Source organism: Carassius gibelio, chromosome A10, assembly GCF_023724105.1.
Source record: "Carassius gibelio isolate Cgi1373 ecotype wild population from Czech Republic chromosome A10, carGib1.2-hapl.c, whole genome shotgun sequence".
NCBI classification, from domain to species: Eukaryota; Metazoa; Chordata; class Actinopteri; order Cypriniformes; family Cyprinidae; genus Carassius; species Carassius gibelio.
This window is the reverse complement of record NC_068380.1, coordinates 12,049,677-12,069,809: the sequence shown is the minus strand read 5'-3', so window position 1 is coordinate 12,069,809 and position 20,133 is coordinate 12,049,677. Positions and strand designations below refer to the sequence as shown.

Below are 20,133 nucleotides of genomic sequence, written 5' to 3'. Positions count from 1 at the left end.
AATGAAATGATATTATATTTAGCACTAAACTCTATAACATACTCTATATGCATTTTTGATTGGCTGACTGTAAATTATCCCACTTACAAGAGGGTTACTTTCTAAATAAGAAATAAAAAATGTAATGAAATATTGATTTGAAGTGAATTATAAGTTAAGAAATGAAGCTAGTCACATATATTCATTACAGTTTAATAGTCATTATACAAATATATTTGACTACAGAATGCTGCAGTTGACTAACCAGAATAAAGTATTCCAGAGAGCTGTAAAAAGAAGAGATTCATGAATAAGGAAGTCTAAATAAATATCGAGAGACTATTAACAGTTACTTATGACCGTCTTAAAATGCTAAGAAAATGTGTCCATAACAAAGAATTTTAGCTTTACGTTTACCAGTGTGAATTGGTTAATATTTTATTTCAGGACTTGACAGAAAACCATTTCTGGGATTCAGTCCAGCCACTTTGCAGGATAACTTATCACAGGATAATTTATTTATAATTCTTTATGTTTCTTGCTACGCTGCAGACCATCTAAATGATGCATGTAGATGAATCATCACCGGACAGTGATTGCTCCACTGGCATTCAAATGTGGACAGGACGTGATGTGTGTGTTCTCCACACAAATGCTTGAGGACACATTTACGAGAACTGTGGATAAGAGCATTCTAGAACACCCTGAATTGATAGCGGCCGAGAGCGGACAAGGACAGTGGCCAAGAGCTACTACAGCAGAATGATAACAGGAAGACAACCACAAGAAGAAATAATCCACTGACACTTAAGTAGTTTGACTTGAGAAATTATAAGTTCTAGCACTTTTTTCAAGGACTCCAACCTTAAAGGACGCGAGGGTGAGTTTCATGTTTTCAGGAAATGAGTTAACCGAGATGTTAGCCATGGACAAATCATAAGATGACTCTGCTTTTATGCGTTAAATTTCCTGTTTATTGTTGCTAGTGGGCTCCAAGATGACAGCATGGTGAAACTGGGATCTTGTTTGCTAAAGAAACAGATGGCAGAGCTGACGTATCTGTTGCTAACACCTCAGGACAAAAGATGACACATGCAAGGCGACAAACAACCACCAGTCAATAGGTTTCAGATGACCATTGTATCAGAGTTCAAAAACAAACAAGTGTGAATGAACTACTTCTTTTTGTATTAATATATAATATCACTATGAATAAACTAAATTAATTTTATGTTATTTTGGGGTCGGGGCTTGTTGATCAATATGAAACTATGAATGGAATTATGTTAGCTGAAAGCATGGTTAAAATGGACAATATTAAGAATGAACAGAACAATAATACCTTCCTCTGGGAACTTCAGTTTGTTGGGACACAGTCACATGTATTTGATTTGAATAGCTTCGTTTGCAAAAAAAAACACATGATATTTACCCTGCACAGCGCCTCCAGGGACTCCATGGTGGTCTCCCCCGGCTGTATGATAGCCAACACAGGCCGATCATCAGGTAAAGAGACCCAGGATGGTGTGAGATAGCTGGGTACCCAAACTTCACTGTCCGTCTTGTGTTGGGTGAGACTTTGCACCAAACCCTCTTGGTCCTTCTGTTAAAAGAAATAAAGAAACAAACTTTATTTAGGAAGGTGTTTAATATCAGAATGAAATTGTATGCACATGTATACACTTACTGTAAGTAATGCAATGCATTTCTGAGCAAAACATTTTTGTGATGTACTACTATTCAAACTACAGTACTAATACCAATAATTATATATATGTACAGTATATATACTGTATATTACTATATAGAATATTTTATGGCCTTTTTTACATAACAGACCGATACCGATATATCGCACACACCAAAATTTGTAAGATGGAACTTGACTTCAACTATTTTATGGCCTGTTTTACCTATTGGACCGACACCAGTATGTCTGCTGATATACTGTGTAACCCTAAAAATATAGAATGGAAGTTGAATTTATCCACCCGGAATAATAATTTAAATACTTTTATTTTGAAGAATGTAGAACAGAGCTTGATTTCAACCCCATCTGGAATTATATCTTATCGCTTATTTTACTCTTATATGAGATATGACTGCTGATATATTGTGCTTTCTTAAAAATGCAGAATGGAACTTGATTCGCTTGACATTAAAAAATAGCCAGGAAAATTAAAGAAAATTAAAGTTCTATCTCTACTAAAGAAGCACGCACAATAAAACCAGGAATGTGGATCAAGAAAGAAAATAGGGTCAATTTCATGTTTCATGGCCTTAAAATGAAATTTGAAAGAAAAGTGAACACCGCAAGAAGAAGATATCACACAAACATCTGAATGCAGACTTACAAAGGTGTCTGTTTTTTGGTTATAATTGCACTAGTCGGCCTTATCACACTTAAGCAGAGCTGTCTGGATCGATGCAGCAGACAATGTGATGATATCTAATCTGAGACTAATTAACTTGGCATCCAAGCACAGCAATGTGCAAGCTCCACACAATACTCAGTGCCTCTATCTGACAACGGCGCTGTTAGAAGTCTGGCGGGTGATTGATGAGCTGACGTGTACCGGCTGGGATGTTCATTGTGGGTCTTTCGAGGGCTCCTCGGTCTGTCAGCAGGGTCTGGCCTGCTGTCAGTGACGGCATGCTGCCTGGCTCAGATAGCTTATCCCACACTATAAGGTGGCTGCCTAGCACCCTCCCCTTCCCCTCAACAATCTGCCTGCAGAGTAGATTTGATGGTGGTCTCCCATCATGGAGAGACAGCAAGCCCACACATGGTGAAGGAGAGTGGGAAATGGGTCAGAGGGACTTAAACACACTCACATACTGGCAAACACATGCAGACAATACATTAAACACTCCAACATTCTGTCACTCGTTCAACTCAACGCGCGCATGCTCCCCTCCCAAAACCCCCGCCATCTGCCTCCTCTCCTGGCTGTTAATGGACGTGCCGGGATGGGAAGGAGCCTGGACCTCCCGTCATTTCTCCCCATGGTCCTACAGCCCAGCTTGGGAGTCTTAACCCTCTCTAGCTCTTTCCAGCCCCCTTTGGGAACTCCACACTTCCCTAACATCTTGGTTCCGATGCGTTCCGCCTCTGACACCATTCTCTTTGACGGTTTTAATTATGCAAAGCATTCTGGGAAGCATTAGTGTCCTCCTCACCAGTGTCTCCTTTCCAGTGTCCTCAAACATGTGCTCGAGATTCCTCTTAACCGGCACTTCACCGTCTACAAACACCTGAGGTAAAGACAAAAACTTCAGTTGGGACCCACCATAAATGAAGGTATTTGAATGCACTTACAGCACATGCAAAAATGCATAAACAATGATTCATTCTGTAAACACATGTAATATGTAATGTCGCGGACTGTAGCAGATGTCTAGCAGACGTGAACCTGGTTGATGCTGGGTCTGCCTTTGGTTTTCTTTTTTGAGGTAGTGTCCAAACCCCACAGAGAGGAGAAGCGGCTCTTTCGTTTACTGGAGGAACGGGACAGGGCCTGGGTACGCCTCCGAATTCCCCCATCCATCCTCGCTGCCACCTGTCACAAATACGCATACAGAAAGTCAATAAACATCTAAGAGAGTTTTAAGCACAAGTCACAGTCACTTTGAATATTTCACCAATCCCATGATTGTACAGCAAACATTAACATTGAACATTTAAGTGACATACGATATATAGATTTATTGAAATTAAGTAACTCCTAAGGGCCATTCACACCAAGGATAATTATACAGTTTTATGAGAAATTCTATGAGAAGACACCACAACTATAATAACAATGACACAGAAAAACAGTATCATCGGACATAACTCTACTGCAGCTTGCATTGGTGTGGACGCTGATATAATTAAAGTTATTGTTCTTAATGTGAACAGGCCTTTATTCTGCCCAGACGTTTTAGCCTTCATTTATTAAAAATGGCCTCAGTGATTCTGTGACAAAAGATCAGGAAAGAGAGGGGGGGAAAACATCCCTTTGCATTTAGGTTTCAATAACGATCAGAAATTCTGACACCATGACAGAAGCAGTTCACATAAACTGCCACGGTATAGAGATGTTCTGTTCACACACCCCAACGCGAAATCGCACTCACTTTTCTGCGATAATAAACATTAGTGCCGCAGAAGTCATTAAGGATTTCCTCAGTAATCAGACTGCATGGAGGAGTTTCTAGACATAAAACCTTAGCAGTTATGGGGACAACACTTTTAAAGACAAAACTCTGTGGCTTGTTTCATATTTTTGAAGAGAGAAGAAATGAGAAAAGACATTTAAGGTTTGTTAAGGTAGTGGTTAGTGATGATGCTTTTAAAAGAACAAATTAAGTGGCAAAAAAAGCTAAAAAGAAAGTTTTGCACAAAGAGTTATTGATCTACCGCTTGAGTGCCATTTACGAAAAATGCTCAGTTTTTCATTACTTAAAACGTCACTGATTTTCCATCAATCTTGCTTTAGTTTTCTAGGAACTTACGCAATTAAATGGGAATTGCATTTTAACGCCTCACTGTGACTCTACTGAGGTGACAGTTGCGGTCCTCCGGCTGCATATTACGCAATTCTGTACGTTGTCACCTGAACCACAGGAATTACAAAAACACCATGGTGACAGCATGTTTGTTATGCAGGACTCAGGACAAGAACAGGCTGGCAGGCAGCTCAGAGCTGACTGGGTTCTTGTGGAGTGGATTAAAATTAAATGGATATTTACAAACTTGCAGAGAGAAATAGGGAATAATGCAGAGCGTTTTGAGAGTGTGAAGGTTTGTCTATATATATGTGTGTATTTCATACCAGGGCATGAAAGGATGATACTGAAAAAATGCCAAGACGACCCATGGACAGTTTGGTGGGGCGGGAAGCAACGGCAAGTAGGCGTTTTGGATTTGGAAGCTCGCCGCCCTGCAGGCTGGAGAGGTAACAGCGATACCGGAACAAGTCCACATGAAACTGCTCCAAATTCTGCTCCCAGAGGAATATCTGAACAAAAAGAAATAAAGATTTCAATTCTTCTGCTTTGTCATTTTAATGTCCTCTGCACTTATTGTTTGGCCCTCAAGCTGCTGATTATTAGAGTGTGGGCAGTGTTTTTAATACGGTTTTGTTTACTGGAGGAGGATACTGGGATAAATCATTAGTCAGCAGGCCTCCTCCAAACCAGCATGACCTGAGTCTATTTAGAGATCATGGGGGAGTAAACCCACCTCCACATAAACAGACAGGTACATTACATACACAATATGTGAACTAACACAATTTTCACTCATCTTTTATATAAGATCAATCAAATCACATGTCAGTTAGAAATTAACCAGACATAGCACAAATATACAGTAGCATCAGACATACAAAAAAGTTACTGTACATCAGAAACACCAAACCTGCTCTAGGATAGTCTTCCTCTTCTTCCCATCAGTGACAGCAGAGAGCTGCATTTCACCCATCTTCTTCATTTTCTCATCCATGTCAATCTTTTGTTCAAGCTTCCTGATCTCAGAGCGCAGCAATCGCACCGTGTCCTCGCGGTGGTGCAGACGGGCAACAGCCGCGGCACAGGCTGAGTGGATGGCTGTTATCCAGTTTTCCAGCTCCGTTTGTCCTGATGTCTAAAAAGAAGTGAATAAGAACATTATTTCTTATCACTATAGGATGCTCAACAGCATTTCAGCTACAGTGGGTAAAACCTTAAAGCACAGTATCTAAAAATTAGCACTCCATATATATTTGTGGTTAGACATCACTATTATCACAATACCAATTGATCAGCATAGCAACAACAAGATTCTTTCTGCACTTAAATAATAAATTATTAACCAAAAGACAATCACAAAAAAGCAGGATGTTATCAGCTGTCACAGAATGAAATGTCATTGAGACACACAGAAATTCAGAATGATACAGTGGACCATGACCATTGAGGTGGGACAATTCTATATCAACTGATTTCAGGTTGTCATAAATATATGGTGAAAAGCATCACCAAAGGCTACAAATGCTACCCTGAAGAATTCAAGTTCATAGGAGTAACTGGAATCACACTAATATTAATCTTTCGAGATTCAAAATGTCTTACCTGGAAGAGGAAGGCATCTCCGAGTGCATTGCTCAGACAAAACACAAAGTCTTTCTTGGGATGTTCTGGGACTGCCTGGACAATGCTGTTCTCCACCCAGACTGCATGTTTGTGGATGCTGTTGTGGTCAATCCCTGAACGTCCATCCGTTTCGTAGAAAAACAGAGTACATCCTGGGAGGATAAAGTGAGAAGAAAGATCAGAAAATATATCCCCAGATATGGGGATTGTTAGGAGGCCATGGGCAAATTTAGCCAGGATGCCGAGGTCACACCTCTACTCTTTTCAAAAGACATCCTGGGATATTTAATGACCACAGAGAGTCAGGACCTCAGTTTAACGTCTCATCCGAAGGATGGTGCTTGTTGATAGTATAGTGTCCCCATCACTACACTGGGGCGCTAGGACCCACACAGACCACAGGGTGAGCACCCCCTGCTGGCCTCAGTAGCACCAGGCTCCAGGGTGATATGGCTGCTGGCAAATCGACGGTAATGTATCAGATGCTGTTTTGATTTCTTTTTACATTAACAATTGTGACAAGAAATGGCCCAGAGAAATTAGATTGGGATTGAATAGTCGTTGCAAGGTTACTAGCATCACAAAACCTGATTCAAAATATCAGAGTTAGAAAATAAATGTATTAGCGTTTGGTGTGTTTACCCTGATGTCAAATAGCAGGTGCATGATATTTTGGTGCAGGGCAAGGAGTTGTGCATCAAGTGTGCTTATTTTTTTACTTCCAATTTGATCAAATGTAAGAGGTCGTCCAGGAAAATGATGCACGATATACACATTATGTCCACCTTTTGGTGGATAGAACAGAAATAGTAAGAGTAGCAATATGCTATTTCAAACATAGCTTAAGTCTCACCTTTGAGTGACACCCAGTACTGTTTCCATTTCCTCTTTGCTGCTGGCTCCACCCTCTTCTTTTTGTGCACCAGGAAGTTTTTCACAGCCAGCATGCCGGCCTTCCGCACAGTGCCCTGCACCATACTAAGCTGAATGTCTGAGGGGTAAATGGAGCTTAGTGTTCCACTGCTTCTCTCATCACTAGCAGCCGAACTGGCCTCCTCGAGGTATTCCCGCGTCTGTCGGGAGTTCAAGTCCAGCTCCTGACGAAAGTTCTCGTAAACACCTAGATCTCCACCTGGTAGACGTTCACGGTCTCCTCCACCTCCGCTGCTACTGCCACTGTCGCTTCCCGCAAAGATGCTTCCGCTAGCAGTAGAGTAGACGGAGAAGGACGCAGACATGGTCTTGCAATGGCGTGAGGAATGCTCGACTTCAGCTGCACCACCGTCAATACCGCTGTCTCCATACTCGCTGCCCTCACCAGCTGTGATATCCTTCAAGCAAATAGAACAGGTAACTACAGACAAAATATTTCACTACAGGTACAGCACAGCTTTTGGGACACTCTCCAAAGAAGAATTCCTTTTCAGAATTTTATCCCAAACTTTAGTTTAACATTTCATAAAAATTGTAATAGAGACTGAGCTGCTAAATGGCTCTTCTTTCTTTCCCCTTTTGACAGATACAAAGAAAGAGACTAATCTGTGTTTGTTCTCAACTTGTTTACCTTTGTAAGAAAGAGGAACAGAAACAGGAAGACATGCTAAGGAGAAAGTGCAGCTTCCCTTTGCCAACACAGAAACACTGAAGTTCCTTGCAGGTAGATCATGGGAAATATCATGTTTTTAAAAACACTCAGGTCTCTGAACAGGAGTCCAAAGTAGTTGTCAAAGGCATGAGCATGGCTTAGGGAACATCTGAAGTATCCCCTGAGAGCTTTTAAAGTCGGAAGCTCTTTGACAACCAAAGACAGATCACATCAACTATGCACAAATGCGAAAGTTAAAAGCTATCTGAATTTGGTTTTAAAGACCCTAGAGAGTTTTATCTTTTACATTTTATTAGCTAAAAGTAGGAGACTTGAAATTAAAAGAGTTTCCTCAGAGAGTCCCATAAGGTAATTGCTCTTTATCCATTTCTTGGTCAACTACTTTAAACTACCAACAAGGTTCTACAATAAATGTGTGACACCGGAGAACTTTAGAACCTCGGAAATAGGCAAGGTGGTCAAAAACATTCATAACAATCTGTGGATTCTGAAGATAAATCATTGCCTGTCTTTATTTTCAAAGGATGTAGAAAGACCTTGTGTCAGAGGCATAACTCACATGCGTTGTTTGTGCACGTCGTCCCTGCATACGTGAGCAGATGGTAGTCTGGTGATTGGACAGTCCTTCTGACAGGCAGTGAGAACGACGACAAGGAAGAGTGTATGCTCCATATCCATTCCCTTCCTCCCCCGCAGGAGACAAGATCTCATTGTTCATTATGGCCCCCTCCATCCTCTCAGAATTGTGACCGTTATAGAGAAGGTGGGAGCCATGAAGAGGAGGTAGTCTCTGTGTGCAAAGTTCATCTAAAGAGTTGGCTCTCTCTCCTGAGTGAGACTCGAGTGTCCGCGGGCTGGAGGTGTGATGGCGTCCTCCACAGTTAGTGAAGCTTTTGTTTTCATTCTGATTTGTCCCTATAATCTCCTCTGTGCTTGTCAGATGCTCTTGGCTTAGATCCGACAGGGAAAACTCCATGGAATCCTCTCTCCACATATCAGCAGATTTAGAGCGCTTCTTCTTAAAACTGCCACCTTCCCGAGGACCATCTCTGGTCCTCTGCAGATATGTGTCCTCACCTGTGAAAAGTCCTTCATCCTCACAACCGTCTGCCACCACTGTGTCCATTTCCACTCCATCTTCAGAACCTGGCGTGGTGGTTGAATCCCCCATGTTGTCGTGGAAGGACATCGGCCGCAAGTTCATTGCCATCTGCCCCACCCAAATGGTGCCCCCATAGCCCTCCATAACATTCTTCTTGTTGAAAGGTTCCAAGCCATTTTCACTCAAGGATTGTGGGATGGAAGGGGTGCTGCTGGATTTTGTGCTGGTCTCAGAGTTGCAGTGTTCAGCCTTGCTGGAGGCGTGACGTGATCGTCGAGACTGCTTGTTAGAGATGCGAAGTGATCGGGTCATATGCTTTCGTGAGAGTTGGCCCTGCCCCTCACCATAGTAGGCGTGGTCTCCATTTTGGCTCTCTATGTTTCCCATGGTTTAACGTCTATGGAAGACACAACATGGGTTAGATATACAACAAGCCTACACAGATGAAGATGCACCAATTACTAGCAAGAGGTCTGCACATGCCTGTGTGACATTTCTAATACAGATTAGCAAATTTTTGGGGCTCTCAAACCTGACTGCCCAGCAAGCACCACATTCTTCCAAAGAGACCTTTGCAGTTCCAAAGTAGCCTACCTGCTGAGTCCATGTAAGGGGGTAAATGTTAAGATTTTTTTTTCCAGCGCAGTAAGAGAAAGCAACCAAATAAAAGAGGATGTACATACAGAAGTGAAATTCAGTCTCACCTTCTCTAAAAGTGAGAGCTGAAAAGCATGTGACCAGAGCATAATACCAGAAATATCTCTGACGCACACATACTGTAGACACAAAGCGAGAGAGTGAGCGAAGGAGTGAGATGTGAAACCTCTCAAACCCTTGTGGTGGGAACATCAGAGGATTTTAGCAGTGACCTCCATTAGAGGGTTCACCATTTGTGTATCTCAGCTATAACCTCTTGAAATTGTTGGAACGGTTCAATTAGAGTAAAATTCAGACAAAATAGTCATTAGAAAGACACAGGAATTCATTATAGAAAACTATTGTGTATCGTTTCTTGAATTATTTTTACGAAACCACTTTGGCATGTAAAAATATGTGTAGGGGTATAGTCATGAGAGATATTTTTGCAAAACCAATAACAGCCAATCCCATAATGTACTCGTTCTTATTCCCATTGTGATAAGCTTTGGGGGAAACTGAATCCCAGATGCTGGGTTAAGTGAGACAAATATTGATTATTAATAAACTTAAATACCAGATTCAATTATCTTTTATCCAGTTTATGTTACTGAAAGTAGTTATTGAATTGCATATTTTTTCCCAATATTTATGAGTGCTTTGAATTTCTTGCAATTTAGAGTATCTTATCACTAACTTAGCAGCATGCTAGTCAACTTTGTTGAACTCAATTGCTGCAATCGGCAGCAAGGCAGATCACTAGGTTTTGAGCCGCCTCAAAACCCTGATTCTATTGTTGTAGTCATGTATATAAGATCAGCAGCAGTACCTGAGGCAGAACCAGTGGATCAGATGCATTTCCATACAGCCATATCCTCATTTATTGACCTCATGGTCCTGATCAGCTCTAGAAGTTTTCCCTGAAAAAGAAGCATAACACATATTTTAAACAAAGGAACAGAAATAGATTAGGTCTAGACACAAGAATAGTTGTTCATAAGTGTGAAATTCATGAGGTTTTGGGTTTCTATGTATGAGATGGTTGGATTACAAGACACATATGAGAACATGACAGCTAACCGGTTCCAAGGTGTGGACGCAAAAACGTGCACAACACGTATACAACAATACTTCTCACACCCTCACTGCTGCACAAGAGGAAGAATTTTCATCTCAGTTCCTTAAGAAGCCAACAATACAGTAATTATGGAAGAAGATCAAGGGCAACCAGCAGTAGTCTTAAAGCTGAACCCAGTTAAACGTTCTTCAATGCCAACCTGACCTAATTTCTTCTAATCCAGAGAGAAGAGCAGAGAGAAAGCCTCATCTTCAAACTGCAGCAGGTATAAATATGGGAAGATAGTTCAGACTACACACTCTAAGTGCACTTTACAGATTAGCCTCAGAATAACACGGTTACTGTGCCAGTAACCAGGAGACAGAAATAAAGGATAAGAATTAGGGAAAAGAAGAGAAAGAATTCCCAGTGGTGATAGCACATTGGATCCATTTAAATTTGCATAGATGGACATATTCAAGCCATATCTAGAGACTTGAGGTGGGCTCTTTTGACTTGGACTAGTATGCAACCACCTTAGTGACACTCTAGCATTGTGCCAACAAGTTAACATGAATAAAACCTGCACAAATCTAGTTTTTATTGTAATGTTCTTGTTGTGTGCCTGTTTGTTGTTTCTTGGCGGCCACAGGTTTTTTGATTCAAACAGTGTGTGTAATAGAAGCATGTGTGCATGTGTTTGTTGGGGTCAGTGTGTATGTGTCTGGATCACATCCAGCTTCAGCAGTAAGAGTAAGCAAGACCTTAAGGCCAATAACGTGAGAGACAGAGACCCATCTGATGATCTCTGTTCTCAGGATGACAGTCAGCTGTGTGTTTGTGTACATGAGAGCTGCAGCGGTAGAAAAACTCAATACTGCACTGCAGTAAGTCTACTCAACCTTGCTGTAGAGTTACATAAACCAGAGTTGACCCCATTTTTCGCTGAACTTCACTTGTTTTCGCAGCTCTGTCCTTCCGCTTTATGTGCCTTGTCCTCTGATCAGTGCCCACTCCTTCATACTTCTACCATTAGATTCGTCGTCCACATAATATTTAAGTTTTTATATCAGCAATTCCAGTGTGATGTTCAATGGGGAGGAATAGAGGACCAAATTTGCTGTGATAAAAAGCATATTCAGTCATGATGGAAAGTTAATTGGTTTTGCAAAAGCTATGAGTTCCCATTTCACGCTATTCTTAGAGTTGCACATATTACGTAAATCTGCTATCCTGTCAGCTTTAATATATTGTACACACACACACATATGTGTGTGTGTGTGTGTGTACAATATATTGTGTGTGTGTGTGTACAATATATACACATATGTGTGTGTATTACAAAAATGCTTTCGATCTGCTTTGTTGCTCATAATCCGTTTAATGTTCCCCGTCTCGTAGTACGACAGTGTACAGAGGCTTTCAACCAGATTTAAGCTAAAGAAGAACCAATTAAAAAAATGTTGGTCACATTTTATGAAATATATGCATATGGTGCAATCAAATCATTATGGTAAGCTTTTATTTATGAGTTGAGAAGTTTTATGGGATCAGAGCAAGATGGCGATGTACCTTTTTTTTTTTTTTTTTTTTTTTTTACAAAGAATACAACAAGGTTTTATTTAACTACACTTAAAAGGAGTGCTAAATAAATTGTGTGCATCAGGTGTGTTTTTGCTTTTTTCATGTTTTTATTCAGTTTATGAATGTGCTGTAAACTGAATTGTTATGTATTCGTTCGTTATATGTACATCCAACATGTAGTTTTAAATGCTGGGTCTATAAGTCTGCTATATATTCTCACTGACATGCCCCTAATTTGGAAACTTGGGGCTCAAAGAAAATTTGTAATTATGACATTGTGGTGGCATTCAACTTCTAAATACAACCTTTGAGACATTTGCCTTAAAGAGAATTTCCACTGTCTGTTTCTCCTCTTAATGTGGTCTGTGATGGTATATAAGCATATGTGCACTAATCAAACCCAGATATATTACCATCTGATCTGATTCCATAAAATATCAAATCTTCAGCTTCGAAACATATTCCAGATGGAATATCTCAGTGGGGATCTACAGTTAAAATGTCAGTTTAGTCATAACCAAAAGGTTCGTGAAAATCTATGTGAAAAACTGTGATCCCGATGAGAAGAGCGGCAAACGTGAGTCAGCAAATGAACCGAGCGACCTGCTGCCCACTCTCTCTCCCTCCCTCCCACTCCTCACCTATACATGCATGATACTGGGATTCAGCAGTAATAATGTGTGAGAAATCTCAGCATGATGACAATAGACCCTATGCTAGCACAAACACTGATGATTACTACTTAAATCACAAAAAACGTGAGTAAAGATGCTCATATATATTTTTGCTGATTGTGAATGCACTAGATGTTTTGTTATCTAGGAGCAGGACGTCTCCTGCAGGGAAGAGGCAGGTGGAGAGGATGGAGGAAGGGTATGTGGTGGTGGAATAGCATGCTGGGCTTTGCAGTGTCTCACTGTGAAACTTTAATCACAGGCACTAAGGAGGACACCTCCTCCACTTTACTTCCCTCACTGTGGAGGAAGTGCTAGCCCGAGCTCTGTTATTAAAGCACACACACCCAGCTCACACTCTCTGATCTCACCTCCGCTTCCACACCAGTATGAATACTGCTACAAAAGTATATTCCAAGTCTTCCATTTATGATCTTTTTTCTTTCCTACTCTGTCTTTAACAACATATTTTGTCGTTCCTCCTTTCATGTCACATTTCTTTTTGTCATCCTCCTTCATTCTGTCCCGTCCCCCTCTTTGATGAATATTTTCTCCCCCCATCCTCTCTGCAGACGAGTGTATTGTGTAAAGCTAATGTTTGGTCGTGAAGAGGGTGTGCATTGTAACAGAATAATGAAACGGACTGACTCTACCCTCCCTCAGATCCTCTTTTGTTTGAGGAGAAAGAGAGGCTGTAGAATAGATCACCAGCACGAGTCGAGTGTTAAAAAGCATGTTATCACAGCTTTGCTTTCTTTAGCTTTCTCCATCTATTTCACACTACTGCAGTCCTACAGGTGACACAAAACACACTCAACCTTTAGAAGGAATATGGCAGCTAATAAAATACGTTATAGTTCTGAAGCACACAGTAAGCTTCCTCTAGCTCTCAAAACGGAGTGAACAGATGGTCGGAAGTATAAGTGGGATTGAAATGAATAACGTTCTTTGAAAGTAAATTCAAAAGTGGAGCGACGAGTCACAAAATATATCATTACTGGAGTATAATCATCTGAAATGTCTCCATTTATCACATAAATTATGAAAGCATAGACAGGCCTGCTTGAGAACAACTACGGCAAAATTGCATCCTCAAATAAACTCTGAAAAGTCAGCAAACTTAATTCAGTCAGATATTATAATAGAAAAATAAAAAAGCACTGGGAGGCTCATATTAGTCATTTATCATGGAAGGGAAGATAGCAAAAAGATTGTTCACTAGACAAAGAAAAGCAATGAGTGATGACTGCTGTGAGTGAGGGGGAAGCAAACACAAATGCGTTATTCTCGTTCCCTAAACCTGCTCCCGTTAGTCCAGTGCTTAGTCTTTTTGTTTCTGCTGCTTGTGTTTAAGGCCTGGGGCAAAGAGCATGGTTTAAAATCTCCCAAAAGCCCAGCACTGCTGCGCTGAGTTGAGGAAGACTACAGGGCTTTTTACTGCACACCCAGACAGACAGAAAGTGAGCATGTGAGCACAGGAAAGACTGGATTAGAAATGCTCCATTGTTCCTTCAGATGGAATCTGTAATTTTGCATGTGCACAATCTACTCTCGTTAGTATAATTTAGAGAGTGCAGACAAAGACACAAGAATAATCACTGCCCACACTGTCTTTGTCTGTCTCAGCTGACTGATCACCCCATAGATAGCCTACTAGTGCTGGGTCATAGTATCTTATGCTTACAATACATTCTATTTCAGTTTGATTTTATGATATAAAATAAACCCATTTTGTGAATATTGCAACAATTTTAATTTAATTACTTGACATGCTATTTGGTCATCGGATTCATTAAGACCATTTCAGTAGCAACCTTAGTTGTAAATATGCTAATATTTTTTGGATAAGAATCATTTCTTTTGAAAGTATATATAGCATATATATTCAAATAAATTTTGAGGTTTCTAGTCATCAAAGAGAAAAAAATAATAATAATTATCACTGTTTCCACAAACATATTAAGCAGCACCTAACATAATAATTCTTTCTTGGTCATCAAATCAGCATATTAGAATTATTTTTGAAGGATCATGTGACACTGAAGACTGGAGTAATCACATAAAAAATAAAAAAAACATAAATTACATTACATTTGTAATTGTGTATTTGGTCAAATAAATGCAGCCTTGTTGAGCAGACGTAATGTCTTTCAGAAACATTTTAATATTTTACCAACCCTATCTTTTATTTGACTGATAGCTATATCAGCATATGATTATGAGAAAATGATGACCAGTTATGTGATAATCGAATTCTGCAGAATTCATTGAAGAATTCATTTGTCACATTTTCTGTGTAAATGTTGTCATGGAATCATGAGTAGAATCAATACCAAAAAGTACAGAATGTTATTAGCACAAAAACTAATAGCTTTGTTTTGTTTATATTTACAATCACCACATATATTCTGACTTCCTTGCAATAGGAGAGAAAACATGTTTGTTCCTGCCACAACGGCCATCAAATATTTTACACTTTTAACACAGTCCCCACCCAGTCACACTTCCCTTTAACACCCAACCACACACACACACACCCAACCACACCCCCACACCACACCACCCCACACACACACACACGATTCTCAGGTATCAGATAAAGAGGTCTCCTTCCCTTCAGTCCTCTTCCCTGACATCTTTTTTCTTTTGTTGTTTATGATCTATAGATGCACTTCTTTTATTCTTTCTCTTTTATTCTTTAACCTTGTTTGAACAAGAGAAAAATATTCTCTCTCTCTTCTCTTCCGATCCTTTGCTCTGTTTTCTGTTCATAACAAGTGTAATTCTGCTGAGTCAACACACCTAAGAACTATTTTACTAAAACATGCTGAACTAAACTTGAGAAGAAAACACAGCAGGTCATTTTCAAAACAGTGCTGATGGTGAAAATCCAATTGAGTGTTTCATGGGAGCTCCATAAATCTATTCCGGCTGTAACAGTGTTGACCTTTTTCTTGGTGCCTGGAAAACCAATTTAAGAACCAATTTTTAGTTCATGCACATTCACTGCTAATTGGTGCATGTCTCTTTAAACAATACCCCAAACCCTGAAACCCACCCTGCCCATAGGCAACTCTCCCCATTTCTCACATTTTTACATGGATTCCTGACAGGGAATGACCAACTTAGCTTGAGATGAGAGGGACTTGCAAGCCATGATGAAAAACCCTTAGGACTTATGGAAAAGAAAAGGGAGTGACAGAGAACAAGAGAGAGCCTGACAGTGAGAGGGGTTAAGAAGAGTTTAAAGAGGAGACTTCATAAGAAGCTTATCACCACAGGTACTGAAGTATTCACATAGTTTTGCTACTTTTATCAAGGTATGGAACCGTTATTTACACCAGGATGAAAAGATTAACATCTTTCCAAGAAAAGAGAGAGAAAAACAAGGTTCCAAAAATAACAACAGTGCAACAAGAATATTTTCACAAAGGCATGTTATTCAACCTTATTTTCCTCTTCGGGAAACTGATCTCGAAGAGGCAAATTAGGGGGAATAACATGTCTTTATAAAGTTTATCTAAACTTTTGTTTAAAAATTATATAAAAGTGTAACAATAATATAATATAATAATGTAAATTATCTTATATTACAAAAATAATAAATCTAAACAATATTAAAGAGTAGTGAATATGTCCACTGATTAAAAAACAAAAATACTACATTTTTAAAATCATTTTTATTGAAATTGTGGCACTTCCGAAATGACCCATTAGAGCCTACCAGGGGTCATTTCCCAATCCCATCCCCCCTCTGCTATTCATTCTTTCCTGTTACCTCTGTCCTATACAAAACAGTGGCACAAAGCCCCCAAAATCAAGCATTTATATATATATATATATATATATATATATATATATATATATATATATATATTTTAAACATCCATCTCATATCCAACATCCTTATAAAGTCCAAAACCTTTAATAGCTCAGTCATTCGTGTCAAACTACAAAATCTCAGTTAAATGTTTCTCCAGTGTCAGACAAGGGAAAGTCCTATTGTTTACCCTTCAGCGTGGTAGCATCGGTAACCTTTCCATAGGACTAGTTTGTGAAGATCTTCAAAGGACAGGAGATACAAACTGTCCATTAATCTAAATTAAGTGACAGGACTCCCCCGTCATGTCCCCGGGCTCTTGACCGTGTCTGTGATCTGCAGAGCTCAATGAACACATTATGTGAGGCTGATGCTTCAAACGCAAACCACCGGTGCGTCTGACCCCCCGTCTACCTCAGACAGTCTGTCTTGGTTTCTAGTGTGGCATTATCATCATTTATGTAATTATTCGATTGCTTCTTTTAGAAGAGCACAAGAACAAATAGGTCTATAATGTGAATCTATAATGTGAATTTTATAGAAAATCTGTCCGCCACCGGTCAGAGTGGAGGAGGATTGTGTTAACTTCTTCTGGGAGCACCAGACTGGTTTCCTCTCTCTTGTTCAATATTGCACCATGACCTGGAATGCCCTGTTATCTAAGCCTTTCAGACGTGTTAATGATAGTGTGATGATGAAAGAACAAAGGGGAGATACTTATAATATACCAGAGTGACATCCCATGCGGATCAGGTTGACGTCAAATAATGGTAGTTTAAAATCATCTAGAATTCTAATTTACTGCAATCCAATCAGGTGATCAGGTTTCTAAAAAATTTCACACTGTTCGACTTTTTGAAAGTTTTTATGAAAAAGCCGTTCAGGGATTGGTTCATGTGAATGCTGGCCTACCGTAATCTACAAATGTAAACCTCAGATTCACAACAAACAATAGCTGAGCTGTGCCTGATTTTCTCTCAGAATCCTTGGGGGACCTTTCAAATCTCTCTTTCAGAAGGCTGCTGACCTGCGGATAAAGTTGGATCAGGACAAGCCCTATTGAGAACCTACTGTGTCTCAAATAAACCTTCCTCTAAGTGCAGCAGCCATCCTCTATGCTCCTCAAAGGGTTTTTCATCTTCAACTCAGAGCTTAGCATATATCGTCTGCTGCTCTTATTTAACCCATTTAAACCTCTCTGAGGGGGTGACAAAGTTTGCTGTTCCATAATTACATCGGTAAAATAAGATAGCCATGCCTGACTGAGAAGGGGAGCCCATATGGGGGACCCAAAAACACTTTATCTCAATGTCTGAAGTCACGTTTATCACTCTGATCTGTGCTTTTGTTGATAGTGCTTTAGTAAAAAAGTAATGTGCAAAGTTTTAAAGCAAAAGTGCTGAGATATTCGTAAGAACCATTTTATTTTATTTATTTTTTATTATTTTATTTTATTCAATTTCCATCCATTATATTCTTACGTTCACAATGATAATGTACACTTGTGCTGATTGTGCAAGGTTTCTGAATAATTACACGATTGCCTTCTGTAGAGCTTGTTCATAGCTGATCAATTTTACAGCATTAACAATGATATTTTCCTGTTTATTAGTGTGAAGCTGCTTTGCAACAATCTATACTGTATAAAGTGCTACATAAATAAATGTGACATTATTTTCTAAATTCTGATTGGATGAGCCACGTTCCAAAGCATTGTAATGCACCTGACTATATTAATAAGAGTTGTTATGTTGCATGGCAACAGTAAAAAAAAATATTAACGGAACATCTATATGTTTTGTTCATTTTGCTGGTGCTGACATTTAATACAAAGCAATAAGTCACTTGAGACCATGTGTTACAGTGGTTTTACCTGCACCTCACATCACCGCGTACCCACAGTGAAATCACTGTAATGCATGGTCTCTCATGGCATATTACTTTATTTTTTTCAGGTGTGTGTGAGATTCAGCATTATGGCCACACACAGTTCATTGCCATCATCCTAATTCATCTAGATGCACCAGTCATTATCAGGTTAGAGGCAGTGAAGTTGGGGGAAATGGAGTGTAAATGGGGCTAATTGTGTCCTCTGTCTGGGGGAAATGGAGTGATGACATGTAGGAAGAGAAGAGGAGGAGGAGGACCGCAGATGGGTCCTTTCACTGATCAGTGGGGAGAAATGTTTGGCTGAGGGGCTCACGGTTTACACACTTCCAGTGACATGCTTGAACAAATAGTGCCAGTCTGGGAGAAAGAGAGAGAGAGGGAGAAATTGAGAGGGCAAGAGACAAAAGGATGAATGTGGATGAGAGTGTCTGGATGCTGCTGTGTTCTCTTCTCTCATTCAAAGCTTAAATAACAAAATAGAAAGAGAAAACATTTAAAACTCATTATATAATATATATATAATAAAAATAAAAAAAAAACTAAACATAAAAGACAACATAAATGACCAGGGCATAACCATATATATATATTTGTATGTGTGTGCTGTGCCAGTCTATCAGTATTTCCTATAGTGGATTCCCCATAATTCATTATATGTGGAAAGAGGGAGCAAAAATAGTCAATTTGGACACAGCTGCAGACACTTATGTGTGATGTTACATACACGCAGTTGCCAACGTGCCATCTGGAGCACCGGGAGTTTTCCCGTTGGCCGCTTTACAATGTGGGCCGGTCCATCATGTAAATATAAATAATGAATTATAGGTTAGTAAATGTACGTAGCCTATAGCCTTTCATTGGCCCACTTAAATAAAACATTCATATTATTTTAGCATGCTGCAAAATGTGGTGCAAAATGTTTGAATCAGGCAATCAAATCGAAGAAGGCAGGATTGTACAGATGCTGAGCTGTGTGGCATTTGAATGCGAGCTGAGGTAAGATATAAGCAGTTGAATAGCGAAACGATTCAGAAATATTTGCCAACTGTTTATGACAAAAAAAGTTAAATGTCAGACATTAGTTTTCAGGGATACAAACTACTTCTGCCATTTTCGAATTTCATATAACATAAAGTGATGTGATATACAGCCAAGTATGGTGACCCATAATCAGAATTCATGCTCTGCATTTAACCCATCCAAAGTGCACACACACAAACCATGAACACACACCCGGAGCAGTGGGCAGTCATTTATGCTGCAGCACCCAGGGAGCAGTTGGGGGTTCAGTGCCTTGCTCGAGGACACCTAAGTCGTGGTATTGCTGGCCCGAGACTCGAACCCACAACCTTTGGGTTAGGAGTCAAACTCGCTAACCACTAGGCCATGACTTCCCTATATGCCATTCATGTAATCCGTCACAAGATAAGAGTAAATGTTTGTAAATCTATATCCTAAAATATCATTCTCAGACGTACTCTAGAACATTGTAAATCTGAAGACTTCGTAAAAACGTCAAGTGCCATGATTAGGAATTATAGCCTAATAATAAATATAATTTGATGGCTTGTTTCACATGCATCACACACTGGCGGTCAAATTATGTAAATAATTAAGACTTTTTATTCATTTATTTTTTGAAAGAAGGCTGAATTTATTTGATCACAA

At 39.7% G+C, this 20,133-nt stretch overlaps 1 protein-coding gene across 3 annotated transcripts in view; it reads right to left on the bottom strand.

Moving 5' to 3' along the window:
* The window catches only part of LOC128021188 (rho guanine nucleotide exchange factor TIAM1), a 52,011-nt gene that overhangs the window by 17,329 nt on the left and 14,549 nt on the right, over positions 1-20,133 (bottom strand). For 2 of the 3 annotated variants that reach the window (XM_052608207.1, XM_052608206.1), the window contains exons 2-10: positions 10,270-10,360; positions 8,262-9,201; positions 6,950-7,427; positions 6,076-6,248; positions 5,384-5,608; positions 4,797-4,982; positions 3,393-3,539; positions 3,160-3,234; positions 1,412-1,582 (exon numbers count right to left, since the gene is read on the bottom strand). In XM_052608207.1, the coding sequence (XP_052464167.1) occupies positions 1,412-1,582; positions 3,160-3,234; positions 3,393-3,539; positions 4,797-4,982; positions 5,384-5,608; positions 6,076-6,248; positions 6,950-7,427; positions 8,262-9,191 (2,385 nt within the window). In that variant the 5' untranslated portion in view covers positions 9,192-9,201; positions 10,270-10,360. Of the gene's footprint in view, positions 1-1,411; positions 1,583-3,159; positions 3,235-3,392; positions 3,540-4,796; positions 4,983-5,383; positions 5,609-6,075; positions 6,249-6,949; positions 7,428-8,261; positions 9,202-9,398; positions 9,487-10,269; positions 10,361-20,133 lie in introns of those variants that run through there. The other variant, XM_052608208.1, reaches the window with a different exon arrangement.